This window comes from Poecilia formosa, unplaced genomic scaffold, assembly GCF_000485575.1.
Source record: "Poecilia formosa unplaced genomic scaffold, Poecilia_formosa-5.1.2 Scaffold407, whole genome shotgun sequence".
NCBI classification, from domain to species: Eukaryota; Metazoa; Chordata; class Actinopteri; order Cyprinodontiformes; family Poeciliidae; genus Poecilia; species Poecilia formosa.
In genome coordinates, this window is record NW_006800346.1 from 384,513 (window position 1) to 399,469 (window position 14,957).

The 14,957-nt window shown below is 38.9% G+C and overlaps 3 protein-coding genes across 8 annotated transcripts in view; 2 read left to right on the top strand and 1 right to left on the bottom strand.

Moving 5' to 3' along the window:
• Window positions 1-210: 210 nt before the first annotated feature.
• Window positions 211-2,831, bottom strand: trappc5 (trafficking protein particle complex subunit 5). 2 transcript variants are annotated; one of them, XM_007576449.2, is made up of 3 exons: window positions 2,720-2,831; window positions 1,556-1,831; window positions 211-732 (listed from the first exon to the last, which is right to left on the bottom strand). In XM_007576449.2, exons 2-3 carry the CDS (start codon window positions 1,823-1,825, stop codon window positions 436-438), a joined length of 567 nt encoding a protein of 188 aa, XP_007576511.1. In that variant the 5' UTR covers window positions 1,826-1,831; window positions 2,720-2,831; the 3' UTR covers window positions 211-435. The 2 variants fall into 2 exon arrangements, with proteins under 2 accessions (XP_007576511.1, XP_007576512.1); XM_007576450.2 differs by having other exon boundaries at window positions 1,556-1,828; window positions 2,720-2,825.
• Window positions 2,832-3,809: 978 nt separating this feature from the next.
• LOC103154955 (N-acetylmuramoyl-L-alanine amidase-like) lies at window positions 3,810-8,895 on the top strand. Its single transcript, XM_007576446.2, has 5 exons — window positions 3,810-4,565; window positions 6,089-6,904; window positions 7,006-7,216; window positions 7,294-7,588; window positions 8,814-8,895. Exons 1-5 carry the CDS (start codon window positions 4,499-4,501, stop codon window positions 8,835-8,837), a joined length of 1,413 nt encoding a protein of 470 aa, XP_007576508.1. The 5' UTR covers window positions 3,810-4,498; the 3' UTR covers window positions 8,838-8,895.
• Window positions 8,896-11,108: 2,213 nt separating this feature from the next.
• Window positions 11,109-14,957, top strand: part of wizb (WIZ zinc finger b) — a 30,598-nt gene continuing 26,749 nt past the window's right edge. For 2 of the 5 annotated variants that reach the window (XM_016663193.1, XM_007576451.2), the window contains exons 1-4: window positions 11,111-11,781; window positions 12,260-12,437; window positions 12,517-12,703; window positions 13,348-13,423. In XM_016663193.1, coding sequence (XP_016518679.1) covers window positions 12,330-12,437; window positions 12,517-12,703; window positions 13,348-13,423 — 371 coding nt within the window. In that variant the 5' untranslated portion in view covers window positions 11,111-11,781; window positions 12,260-12,329. Of the gene's footprint in view, window positions 11,782-12,259; window positions 12,438-12,516; window positions 12,704-13,347; window positions 13,424-14,957 lie in introns of all 5 variants that reach the window. The other 3 variants (XM_016663194.1, XM_016663192.1, XM_016663195.1) reach the window with 3 other exon arrangements.

Here is a 14,957-nt window from a genome sequence, read left to right on the forward strand (position 1 = left end):
TTAAAAGTACTTACTGATTTGCAAAGAAAAAAATATCACTGATGCTGGTCAATCAAGGGACAACTGGTTCCAAACACTGATTGAGATTAAATATAAATATAAATTAAGATATCTGCAATGCATGATGTGGGGAGCAGAAAAAACAGGAAAAAAAGTATTTACAACACATTATTAAAATTTGATGTCTGACTTAAAAAAATCAACAAAGTATTCATTGTAATATTTATTTTATGTTTAATAAGACTCAGAATACAAGCAAACAATCACACATGCCAATAAGTACAACACACTAAAGATGATCCACAAAACCAACAAAACGCTTCTTTTCGTCTCTTCACATCACATCAGTTAGTCAGCTTTGGACCTCTGTACACCAGGATCACTGGCAGTTGTATTTCCTGGATCAGAACCGTTGCAGGTCTGTTTCATAAGTCTTCATCTGCCATCCAGAGCCTTGTCCCTGGCTATGACCGACTCATTAAACTTTATCATCAGCGTGGTGCCCTTGTGCCAGTGAGCGGTGACCTTGGCGGGGAAGCCGCTGTGTGTGAGGATGGCCTCCACCACGCCGGCCGTGAAGGCCGCACAGTTCAAGCTGCTGTTCTCTTTGGGCACAGAGATGTATGCGTTGATGAGCGGGTCTTTCTCTATGATGTAATAGGTCTTGTCGTCGTCATTGGCCTGCTCCAGCTTGTCGGCCTCCTTACCAAATAAGGACTTCCACACGTTAACCTGAAGGGGACAGAGAAATCCGATTCATTCTTATAGAGACCAACAAACTAGGGTGGGGTGATGTGGCTTATAAAAAAAAGAAAAGAAAAGAAAAACTTGGGTCTCACACCAGACCCAGTTTTTAATCGATAACTACAAATGGCAGAAAATATTTTCAAAAAGTAGCTTTTATTTTTGTCAAGGATCTTTAAGTTTAATTTGGACAATATAGTCATAAAATTAGCAAAAGGAGACATTTACAAGAAAAAAACATTTTTTAAAAATTACAAGAAAAAAGTCGTTACGATGAGAAAAAGCTTAGTTATCAGGATTTATTCCTTCAAAATAGACTCAGTTGTTTGTATGATTGTTTGATCCTGTGACTGATAATTTGATGCCAATGTGTTAAAAGATTAAGTAGTACCTGTATAACTTATGCTAAAGTATAACTTCACCAGATGCTCAGCATTCGCCATTTTAATCTTTGGTTAATTTTCTCATAAATACTCTCATATTAATACTTTATACTCCAACAATTACAACTGAATAAAAATTAAAGAAGAAAATTGTAGCCTGACCCTGATATTTTGTGGAAATATAGTTGGCATAAATACAAAGTCCAAATAAACAGAAGTTTTAAAACATGGTTGTCAAACAAGACGGCAGCTCCAGGCGTAATGACATCACTGAGAACTATGGAAACACAAGGAGCGCATTGATGGAAATTACAAAAATAAAAAAAAGATTTTCCAAAAATGAAATTGTCAAAAACCATTGAAATCAAATTTATCACCCAAGACTGCGACTAATTCAATCCAAACTGACTTTTAAAAAAGCAGCTGACCTTGATGAAGAGCAGCATGTTGAGCACTTTGGTCTCCCTCTTCCCGTTCTTCTCCCTCAGCACCAGCACGTCCAGCATGCTGGCCCCCACGCGCTGACCCATCTCGGCGAGGCGCGTCTGCAGCTCCGTCACCGAGTACACGCGGCTCTGACAGTACTGGACCATCTCCGAGAACAGCAAGGCGAAGGCGCTCAGACTCACTTCTGTCTTGGGCCGGCTAAGCGGTCGCTCCAGAATGGTGGACTTTCCCCGAGTGAACCGCGTGTCCATTTCCTGCTGGAGAACGGCGGCATCCAAACATTTAGGTCTCTTTTAGCCGCAGAGCAACGACAGCGACCAACTGAGGTTCATCAAAGGTCAAAACTTATCTGACATGTTTTTGTTAGGCTGCTGACATTATAGTCAAACGTTTCTATTTTGGTCTTCCAGTGTCATCTACAGAAATTCTCACTAACTCGGCTCTTCAGTCAAAGGCTTTTTTCAGATTCACTGCAATACAGACTGTTACAGGAGATCATTTCTGCCCACTACCATGAGAATCTACAGCAGCTCTCTGAAGAATCTTGATTAATACGAGTTAATACAACACTTAGTTTCTCTTTTAGAGCAATAACTACTTTTGAATTGAATAAAACATTGAAGCTCTTTACTGAGCAGCGCGAGCTAAGTTGCCTGCTATTGAACGCAGCAGACAACTTTTAAATTTTAGCTTTGTTTCATATCAACAATAATGACCGAGTAGAATCTAGAGCTAGAAAAAGCAGGTTAATTGTATTTTGTCCTGCTACGTAAACCCCAAGAATTCAAACAGGATGTTCGTTCATTTGTACCCTGGTTGTAGGAACAGGTAACAGCATTTTCACAGTGGAAAAAGAAAAAAAAAACACCACAAATATGGCAACTTTAGGGTTTCAGTTGCAAATTAGACGCAAAATAACTTAAAATGTTAAAAAGCGACTCGACTTAAATCTATGGTTTAACCTAAATCTAACCGCTGGTCGGTGCTAGGTATTAGCAGCTTAGCTACTAGCAGTAGCCCAGTAACACCTCTAACTATAAATATATCCGAGAGTTAAAACCATACACTCCTCGAAAAACGTATAAATACATCATTAGCTTTCCAAACTGCTAAGTGTAAATAATGTTTTAAGGACATGAACGCACCTTACAGAAGCTAAAACAGCTACGTTGAGGGGTTTATTCCCGTTTTCTTCTTCTTTCTGTTGTTGTGACGTATTAGAGTTTAACTGTATTCCGCCACCTAGTGTGCGGGAGCCAAACGATTTGATGCGCTTTATTTTTATTGATCAGAGGTGAATACCTTAGCCAAAACCTGTTCTCCAAAAGATGTAGCACATTACCTCAATGTCCTTTCACATTGAAAGTAAAAAGTAGTCATCCAAGAAACTACTGAAGTAAGAGTATAAATGTAAGATCATGTGCTAATTAACTGACCATAACATCTAATTTAAAATTACATTAATCAGACATCCAATCATTTACAGTTATATGCATATTTTGTTGTTTTAAATCCGAGCTAAAATAATAAAAATATACAAATAACATAATAAAATAACAAATTCAGGCATGAGAAACATTTCTAAATATATATTTTTCCAACATAAAACTGATCAAACCAGTGCTTAAAATAGGTATTTCATAAATGTTACAACTGGGTTAAGTATTTTCTTCTGCGTTTTCATTCGAATGAAAAAAATATATATATAACGATTTTTTGTTTTTATATATTACTCAAGTAAAACAGTATTTTTTTTATTAAAACAAACCCCCAAAAATCTGAAAGGTGTGGCATGTATGTCCATTCAACCCCATTTTTCCATTTGTGGCCTCTCTGCCAGCTTTGCACATTTGATTTATGTCTGGACTTTGACTGAGCCCTTTTATCATCTCAGTTGTATCGCAGCCATCCTATTGTAGCTGTATTTAGCTAGCATTATGTTTAGGATTGTTGTCCTGCTGGAAGGTGAACTCTTTCCCAAGCATGACGCTGCCACCACCATGCTTTACATGTAGGCCAAATTTTGTCTCAGCTAATCAGAGCATCTTCTTTTAAAATGTGCAGTATATGGTCAGTAGCAGACTAACTTCTTATAGCTTAGCAAGGGGATTTCTTTTAATTGTATATTTTTTAAATCCAGTTTACAATAATTTGTGTTGGTTTATCACGTAAAATACCAATAAAACTTCCCTACATGTTTATGTTTTGAGCTCATTCTCATAAAAGTCACTTTGTTCATGTCGTGATGTTCACGTTGTTACGGTAACGGACATCTGTCTATCTGTCTGTCTGCAGCGGACTTTACATATCAACCAGGCGACGTCACACTTCCCTTTCTCCTCCTCAAGTCGGTGCGTTAACAATCTACGCGGAACTTCTGGGTTTTCTGCACCCAGTGCTGCGGAGTGAACATCTGATTAGTGCGCACATTAAAAATCAGCCATAACACCGGAACACGTGATTTATGATTTTGGAACTTCCTCAGTTTTGCAGGCAACCTTTGCATTTCCCCCCACCCCAACGATTATTATTAACCAGAGCGAACATTATTGCCTCAGAGAGGAGCGGCCCTAATTTATACAGTGGCGTGGCCACGTTAATGACACAGACTGAGATTTATTACAGAAACGGCACATTTCTCAATGTCCGTGTCCGTTGTGACAGACGCTGGACGTTGCGAGGACACAACTGTGTGTTTTCCTCACCGCTCAGTTGAGAACAATGCCCGTGGCTCATTTCACAGGTGACCGTTTCCCGTATTGCTTATGATATAGTTGGGCACGGGTTGATTAAAAGCAAACACAGTGCAGTGTACCCTCGCGGCTGTTGCATAACTACACTCCGCGTGCGGAATATCTATAAAAGAGAGGGAAACAAAGGTGTGCACATTTGGAGCCTGGACCTCAAAGTGTGTACAGCTCAAGATGGATAAAGGCTGGTGCAAATTAACCCTAGCTCTTCTGGTTCTGCTGGTCAGCACGAATGCAGAAGGTAAACATTATCTGTTTCTTCTCACTTTTTATTTTATTTTATTTTTTCATTTTTACACACAGTGTTTTGTGATAAAAAAATCATTCTCTGGCTCATTCGTTATTTCTTGATCCATAATGAAGGAAAACTTCATTTTGATTGTGTTGAGGTAGTGGAAATTATTTTTTGCAAAACTCAAGGTCAGTTTTGCTTAAAAATAACATGATTTGGGAACATTATAATGCTCTAACGTTGTGTTAGGCGTCTAAGGGACTAGATATTATTCATCCAGATTTTGATTCGGAAACTAAAAGTTTACTACTATTTAATCTAATGCTGGGAATAACCAATATTGTTTTCCAGCCTTCACCTGAACAAAGTCAGAATTATAATTTTTCTGAGTCTATTGTTAATTGCTTGGACACATATTTGTATTTTTTTAGCTTTACTTTTATAAGTAGTATTATAAAATGTTCAACATTTTGTTGAAGACTTGGGATTCTCATCTGACCAGATTCCAACTCTATTTTTTTTATGTGAAGTTTTAGACAATGATTTACATTTATATTTTTGTTAATGGTCTTATTTCCCTCAGAGGAAGTACATTTTGCTGACCCCCAGAAAAATGATTTCTGTCAGATTTCGTTTCATTATGGACAGCCCAAAAGTGGAACTTTAAAGAAACTTACTGTAAATTAGTTCTTTAGTTTCATTGACCAGAAATGGCTTTAGGCAGAAACAGTCAATGTTAAGATTTCAGTTTTTTTTGAAGAGTAACAGCCACTATTTCAATTTAAAGCTATTGAAAAAATTTATTTATTTCAAAAATAACAAATCACCTTTAGTTTTTAGAGCCAGAATAGCCATAGTTGACCAGAAAATTACACTTTTATCCAAAGAATAATGTGTCCTGCCCAAATAAAGTACTTTGTCCAAAAAAACTAATTGTTCTGTGGACACTTTATTCTTTGGACCCTTGGGCACTTTGTTGAACGGACAAAAATGACACCTTTTGTTTTAGCCCAAATCTCGCATTCAGTGTTCAAACTTAAAACACGTTTAGAGCATCTATTTTTACCGGAAATTATACTTTATCTTAGTTTTTGTCAAGAACACCACTTTCAGTCTTAAAACTCAGAATAGATATTTAACTTATTCATTTTTAGTTTTATCAGTATCCAGTGTTAAAACTTAAAAAACATGTTAAAAAAATGTGTTTTTCAGTCAAAATAATTCGTCCTAATAGTAGAATATTTGCCTTCCCCCATAAAGACTATATCGGAAAGTTTGACCAATTGTATTGCATATGCTGTAGTGATAATATGATTAGAAAACTGTTTCTGGAACAAGAGATAAAAGACTTTAACAACAAGCTAACATTAGCTAAGTAGCCATTTCACACACCGGTGTTAAGCTACTCCGGGACATTGCTAGCTAAATGTATCCGTCTTTAGAGAACTTCAGTTTCAGCTTTACCATTACCTCAATATTGGTCATCAAAAGATGCTTATTTCAATATGTGAAAGAAATGTTTCTGTCTCCAGCCTCCTTTTCATACCACATGGAAGACTTCATCAGGGCTGTAAAGCAGATAGAAGATGAGGATCCTGGCTCAGATCCAGCTACTGTGTTGATGAGATTGCGCAGAGCAGCTGGCCTAAATGATGCCTTCATCCGACACTTCCTTCCAGACGCTCAAGCTGCTTCTGAAATGCCTACTAACCTCTCAGAATACTTTCGCAAGGCTGTGCATCACAGGGTGCTGGAAGACTTCAAAGAAGAAGGCGTGGTTCTGACCCCAGACGGTACCACGGTAACCGTCGCACCGCTCCTGTTGGGCATCGAAGCGGGTATCCTCAAGACTAAACGTCAAGCTCACATCCACCTCACTCTCGCCAAAGATCTTGGTGTTTCTTTCAGACGTCATTCTTCAGGCACACATTACCTCGGGCCTGATGGGTGCTGGAACAACGTAACGTCTCCTCAAGTCTTCACACTCTCCAGCAAACCAAATCTGTTCACCATAGCTCAGATCAACGGAAGAATGGACGGCATGATATTGGGGACGGAGATTTCAGCCAATTCCAGTTGTCTTCTCAAGCTCAGCAGTCTGTTGAAGCAGTACTATAGCCACCAACTGGACAGGGAGGGAATGGACAGTGCCCCACGTCTCATTAGTCAACGTCGCAGGGAGAACTTCAAACTTTTGGTCTTCCCTCCTCGCCTGATGAGAAAGACAATGACGACCGTGGAACTGCAACAAAGACTAACAGGACAACCAAAGATGAAAATGGAGACTAAGAGGAAGCTGAGGGCTGTGGTGAAAATGGCAATAAAAGAGTTTGTTCACATGTACATGGGTAAGCATGAGATCAGACCAACGAACTGAAAGATTTGAAAGAATTCAAGGACAGAAAAGAATGTTGTAAATAAACATTTAATGCCTTCTATGTCTTCATAGATTGCCCACCCATCATTTCTCGATGTATGTGGGGCGCTGAGCCGTACAGAGGAACACCCACCAGCCTCTCCTTGCCTCTGCCCTTCTTGTTCATTCATCACACCCACACACCAAGCGAGCCTTGCTTGACCTTTGAGAAATGCTCTGCGGACATGCGAGCCATGCAGCGCTTCCACCAAGAAGACAGAGGCTGGGATGACATTGGATATAGGTAAACTCCACAGCATTATAAGATTACTTCTGCATGCCAAAGGTACAAACTAATCTTACAATAAAATCCTTCTAAAGCTTTGTTGCTGGCTCTGACGGGTACATCTACGAGGGCCGGGGCTGGGACATCCAGGGAGCCCACACCTACGGACAGAACTCTAAAGGCTACGGCGTGTCCTTTATTGGGGACTACCAAACCAATCTGCCGTCTCAGCATGCCATGAGTCTGGTGAGAGATCAGCTGGCATCCTGTGCAGTAAACAGAGGTGGGCTAGTGTCTTCCTACACCCTGCAAGGGCACAGAGATGTGGTGAGCACAACCTGTCCAGGAGATGCCTTCTACAAAGAAATCAGTACCTGGGAACACTTTGGGGTACGTAGGAATCCTCCATTATACTAATGTCTCTAGAAACGGTAAAACGGAGAAAATTCTGAGCTCTAAGAAATGAAGCTGAAAACATAATGGTTGTGGCGTTTTTTTTAGCGAAATTAGAAATGAGTCTTGAAAGTGGTTAGTTGTCAGTAACCGAAACCACATAAGATAGAGCTGATCAATTAGCAGTTATAGTGTTATAAAAATCTGAATAATGTGGCATAGGGCTGGATGATAAACATGTAATGATATATGAGTTTCATATCAGTTGATATCAGTGATTATTGGTTAGTTTTTCTTTTAAATTTATGAAATACTACAAAGTCTGGTGATCTTTCCTGCTTCATCATCAGTTTTCACACTGTTGATTTTTTTTATTTTTCCGCAGTTAGGAGGCATGGTGGCAAAACTTTAAATCGCAAGTTACTCAAGTTGTTGCTAGGTAACCAATGAATGAGTTAGCTCATGCCACAGACCTAGCTTAGCTGGCCTTGAGAGGTTGACTGGCTAAACTCTTTCCTCTGCCTACATCTCCCAGAATGCTGTGCAGTTCAGGATTGGCGATCAGTGAAATTATTGAATATCATACAAGATATATTACCTATTGCTATTGATGACATGTCTATTGCGATATTTATCATTATTGGTTTATTGTCTGAATGTACTGTTCTTCTGTATGTAAAACCAACTCTATACTCTATTCCTTCACACTTAAAGTTAGTAAATGATATCGATTCTTCGGGGATGGTTTTTACTTTATTTGTGCATCGGAATTTTATTAAAACTATCACTTCAAAGGCTTGAAGCCCTAAAATATTAGTTGCAGAAGTCTTGGATATCTCTTCACCAGAGTGGGCCGACTCAAAAGTTCAAGGTTGTCTCAAGAAAATAATTTCCCGGGACACAATGTTTCGTTTCTGTTTCATGCCACAGCTCTTAAACATCTCAGTAGAAACTGAAGTTTCCAAAATCTCACCATGCTGAGAGACATTGAAAATATTTGTTCAAGAGGACTTGGATTTTTTTCCAGTTTGCTTAGTTTTGAAGTTGCACCACTGTCTGAGACAGTTGGGTCTTGCATATTAGCTTTACATTTGCACAATTCGTGTCATAAAGTCTTCGCAAATGCAATGTTCATTAAAGTGTTTTTTACAGTGTTGCTTAAAAGTAAAAGATTTGGTCTGTTTACATTTATTTTTCTTACATATTTATTTCTTCTTTACAGAAAGTCAAGACACAAAAACCATGAGCCTGGAAAGCTGAACAATGAAGAAAAAAAAATATAATAAAGATTTTTTCTGCTCCTATTAATCATGTAATTCTTTGTATTGGTCTAACATGTAAAATGAATCAAAATATGAAATATTCAATGGGTGCGAGCACTTTGGCAAGGCCTACTCTATGAAATGGATAAAGAATGGGTTTTTTTTTACACAACTCCTTTTAGTGAAATCCTTGAAGATTATGGAGTATTTTAAGGAAATGCTTAAATATTAAATTGCAAATTTTTTTTATCCAGTAAAGTTTTAGACAGAAACACACATCCTGCAGGGCCAGAAGTGGCTAAACAATGTTCTAGAAACTGCTCGGTCAATTGCAATCTCCTTAAAGATGCAGTAAGTAACTTTCATAAAAAAAACAAAAAAAAAAAACGTTTTTACATACGTGTTAAAACTGTCAACATGTCGTGACAGGACGTTTTGAAACAGATAATCTATGAATAATTTATTTCCTCTTGAGCTACTATTGCCATCTGAAGAAATGCACTGCTCCCGAACAAAAACAACCAATCAGAGCCAGGAGGCAAGTCTTAGCGTTGTCAATCAATCTCATATGCCAGTTGCTAAATGTGCTAGTGGCAAAGAAACAACCAACAGGAAGACCATTAATCTGACGTCATCAGTGGCTATGGTAAGTAGCTTTAGCTTTGACAACGGGCTATGCTAGCTACAGTGTAGCAGAGAGAAAAGGGGGAGTGAGAGGATGGGCAGCGCCACAGGGAGGATGACTGACAGCGCTAAGACTCTCCTCCTGGCTCTGACTGGTTGTTTCTAGTTAGCACTGGGAGAAGGCAGAAGAGCTCAATGTTTTTCAATCTGTCTCATAACATACTGTCACAACATTATGACAGCCTTAACAAATATGTAAAAAAATATTTTGCTTTTATAAAAGTTACATATTACAGCTTCAAATTAAGTTGGTTGGCATTTTATTGGTTAAGACTCTAAAGACCTCTTATTATCGTCCAATCATGTTTGGTTGTTGTCTTTTGATAGCTTTGATCATTTCCTGTACTAAAACTAAATTCAAATTATGTTAATAATCTAATTCATGTTAAATCAAGATAAATGAGTCTTTTCATTAGTATTGCTTATTGAGTAAATAGTACTTTATTCTATCATGTAAATAAAATAAACATGAGTCTTCATTAGCTTATTTTATTTATGCAAATTCAAAGTCCTTCCAAATCCCATTTTTTCAGAGCATATGAAGCGATGGAATCAAAACCTGCAGATTGTGCATTTTCTGAGGCAGTAAAGCTAATATACTCATTTCCAAACGTCACTTAACAAGTACTTTGACTTGCACCAACACGTCTCCTGCTATAACAGATGAATTACTGCCTCCTCTAAGCGGATCACTTTCTCTCAAAGCCCCCCTGGTCGTTGACGATGTTTTCATCAGAAAAACGTTCTGCTGCTTTTTTCAGCAGAGAAGAAACAGTCTGTTTCCAAGGCAAACCTTTGGCACTGGAAACATTTGTACGGCCTTCCACTGATTGCACTATCATGCCAACAGTTGCAAACGTTCCCAGCAGACTCCGGGTTGAAATCTTGTATTTCATACAGATTTCTTTTTCCGTCAGCGCTTCTGCTGCTCATGTCGTTGACTTTTTGGCTCAGACTGCACCAATCTGCACAGCCAAAGATGCTCGAGTGCAGAAATTTAAAGTTAAATGGACAACAATCTCACCACAGTGTGTCAGCTTTATGTCCTCTGTGGGAATGCCAACATCTATACACATTGGCTTGAACTCTGCATATTTAAATATGACCAAGTGAAATTAGGTAAGGATATGAATCTTATTATAGCACTGAAATTAGGTTTTTGGATATAATGATGTCAAACTTGTATGATTAAAAGCATTTTGAATTGTAAACATATATATATATAATATCATATTTATATCATGTAACAGAATTATACATATATTGATCCATGTATTATTCCATTATATTCTTCAAATAAAATATTTTAGTTTTTTTATTAATTGCAGAAAGGTGAAGTGTGTGTGTGTGTGCGTGTGTGTGTGTGTGTGTGTGGTGTGTTTGGTGTGTGTGTGTGTGTGAAAGAGGCCTTCGCCCTGAACGCTATTCCTGCAAGGACCGCCAATGTTTACGAACTCCCAAAAACATGACTTTTACTTGTAGTTACATGTATTAAAGGAAAGCTGCCTCTTTGACGGCCAGTAGGGGGAGCCAACGCACCGACTAATAATCAGACGTTGATTGATTTCCAGCCTGTATTTATTTTAAACAAATTTATCGACAAAAACAGACGTAGCAGACGCTTTTCTCGCCAAACGAGGGACACATATGTGTCCAACAATGTGTATATGTGAGTACTTACATTACAATATATGAGATAAATGTTATAAGTTCAACATAATGTGGAAGAACAGAATTTTAACAATTGACGTCACCTAAAAAAATCCACATTAATAAGAAACATCACTTTAGACGCTCGGTTTGCCAACTTTATAGCTTTTCGCCAGTAAGAAAATATTTGTCGTGACATTTAAAAAAGAGACGCACGCAACATAACTAAGCACATAATATGTGTAAAGACCTACAGTTGTAAAAGTTTGACTAATTAAAGTCGCCTCTGGTGGGTTTCCTCTCCCAACTCTTTCCGTCGCCCTCCCCGCTGACGTTACGCACGCTGCCGTGGCGTGCCTGCGAGCTGAATAACATGGAGTCCTCCGCCTGGCACCTCCGAGGAGGGATCCTATCGAAAAACCCGAGCGGCAACTAGAGACCAGGGGGCGAGCTGGTCCGCGCGGAGCACGTCGGAGCCTCCCGCGAGCATCGGCGCGGCTCGTAAAGCTCCGGATCCCGGCCCAGAAACTATGACGGACGGTGCTTAAGACGGTGTCAGCCTCGCTGTGCGACCCGCAAACCAGGCCGATTTCAGTGAGTAGTCGCTCTTAAGAAAACAGCTGCAGTTTCTTTTTCTCTTCTTTTTCTTTTTTATAAAGTCTGCACGGATGTGTTGTTGTCCCAATCACCTGACCGCCTGGATCGATACGAGCCACGTCTTCGGAGGCGACAGGGGCGAAACTCAGGGGACATCTCGATCCGTTTCCCTGCTTTTCTAGAGGGGGCAGCAGGCAAGGGGAGGACATGGGCCTGAATATAAAGGCCACTTATTTATGTAACCATCTGGGCGCCCCATTTGATTCTTAAATACCAGACATATTGTTAAAAATAGGTCAGACGGCACGAAAAAACTGGAGCTGGGGGAATAGGACCAGGCAGATTCTGCAGATTTCATTGTTCCTATGCTTATTTGCAGCTCTGTTTATCAATGCATGCACATTCCTGCAGCATAAAAGTTTCTTGCAGTGAAAAACAAACAAACAAAAAGTTAAGTTTGAGTTTGTGCTTCCAGACTCAGAAGAGGTTGCACAATGTAGGGAGGCTGTTTGCCGGTGGGACTCCATACTGTCCTCTGGGGGACCATGGAGCCAGATGGGCAGCCCCTAACCCCAGGGACCAGCAATGGGCCCCTATCCTACGGTTCAGCACAAAATCCTACCGCCGCTAACTTCCTCAGCTGCAGCTTAGAGGTAAGACCTGCACCACTGCGTTGTTGATGTCGTTTCCAACATCAGACGGCCGTCACTGATCCATGTTTCTGCAAACTAGTCCTCATGTTCTCCAAATCTGAGCGACGGCTTGATGACGGCCGACTGCGCGTGGGAGCTAGATGGAGAGGACGACCCAGAGCGGGCGGCCGCAGACCCACAGATGGACGCACAGAGGAGATTCAAGTCCTCAGCCTTTCCTTCCTCTCTGAACTGGGACTCGGACTCAGAGAAGGAAGCTCTAGATGGTAACACATTTGTAACAATTATAAGATGTGTCAGAAGCTACAAAATAGCACCAAACTGCAACACAGCTACTGTAGAAACAGTTTAAACATCAGGGTGATTGTCATTAGCAATGCACCAATCAATCTGCAGGGAACTGACATTGGGAAATGTATTTGTCACGTTTAAACCTCAAACCTTAATGCATTTTATATGTATATATATATTTATATATAGTTTGTTAAAACATCATATCTATGAACAAACCGTTTCTTTTATGTTTCATATTTCTTCTGGATATTTGGTTAATTAGAACAAAATGTCCAAAAATCTGCTTGTAAAAGTCTTAAAAATATCTGGATTGGCTGGTAAAAGCCTGATTGGTGCATCTCTACTCATTGTTTTTGTCTTTTTACTGTCATAGATGTTATTTCTAGTCAGAAATAACATCTATTTCTGACTAGAAATAGATGTTATTTGCAGCCTATACTCAGGTTGCATTTCAAGTTGCAATCTGAGTATAATCAGTGGTTTTAAAAGTTTTTTTTTTTTTTTTTTTTTTTTTTTCAATAACCAGTCAGGCTTGATTTTTCACTTCTTTGGGATTTGTTTTAAGCCATGAAGTGATGTTTCTGTGGTTGTGTGCTCTCTGCTGTGATGTTGTCAGAGGAGGAGCTCCAGAACTTTTCCAACCCTCACGGTCTGGCCACCCACAGCCCAGGATCTCCTTCTGCCGGACTCAGGTGAGGAGGGGGCTGGGGGTTCACGTAGCTATCGGAGGTAAAACAAGGTTACTAATGTTACGTAAGATCTAGCAATCTTTAACCAAAGGGGAAGTCACGGTTTTCTCTTTACTTCAGATTTCTGTAATGATTATTTAAACTGAAATTGTCTGAAGTGTTATAAAGTCCAAAGTCTAAATTCATGGAATGTGTGAACTGGAATGTATTGTCTGTGGCCTCGACTTTTAGTCTGTGACAGATGATAAACAAGATATAAATCACCAGAACTGAAAATAAACAGTTTATGAACAAAGTGACTTCTGAGTTCAAATGAAATGCAACAGATTTGGAAAATATGCAGCAAATGTCCAAATGACCAGAGCTGGTCTTTTCTGCTGGTGATTTATCTTAGCCTGAGGGGCGCGACTGTAACAGAACTATCATCCACACCGCTGTGGGTTGTGTTTCCTGTTTGTGTGACTGTCCGTTACCAGTGGAAGCCCGTCGAAATGATTGTACGCAAATTCATTAGTTGTCAATATTTTCTGTTGTTTAGATGTGTTAGAAATAAGCAAAATTATGAATACGTGGTGAAATAATTACATTAAGAGGGGATCCAGCTACATATCTAGAATGTTCTGCAGCACACAGTAAATGCTTAAATTCTAAAATAACATTTTAGAATCTTATTATAAAATTATTACTGGTTGTATTAACTAGGCCTGCACTGATTGGAAAATGTGTGCCAGTATCAATATCCAATATTAATATTGCTGTTATGGCCAATAACCAATATTTATTGATATCATATACATTTTATATATTTCACTATCCTTTCAACACCTTAAAAAAAATTAACGATACTACTGACTTCCCTCCCACCTCCAGAAACAATCAGCAATAAGAAGGAAATAAATATCGATTGTTAATATCGACTCAGATTTAAAGGATCAGTATCGATATATAAACATTTTTACGTGTAATAAAGTGGAATTACATTTAGAAAAGTTCTGTTTTTTTGGTAATGGTAACTTCAGTGTAACTGCTGCGTGAATGTGGTAATGTTTTCCATTTACTGATTATTCCCATAAATCTAAATTTGGATTCACATCCAGTGTTTCAAGCTGTTTTATTAGTTTCTTTTGGCACATTGCCTTTTTAAAGAATCCAAAGAAATAAATTTTTGTCTCATCTGACTGGTGTATAATCTTTCAAATGCAAACTTTCAATGGACTTAGACTTGTGTTTTAATTACTTATTTTATACATTAAAATAACTATAAATGCTTATTCTGTTCTTTACTGAAAATCTTTGTGAGTAGTCTTTACCCTCTGGACAATTCTTCTGATTAGCTTTTTGACTCCTCATTTGGAAATATTAGGAAAAGCAAATCTTGGATGGTTTATAGTGAAATTAGTTTTTTATGCCCTCAACAATGCTCACTGGAACATTCAGAGGTTTAGAAACAGGCTTGCAACCAATGCCATCAGTACGTGTTGCAACAGTTGGGTTGCAAAGGTTTTGAGTGTAGTCTTTGCTTTTCCCCTTCTTGTGC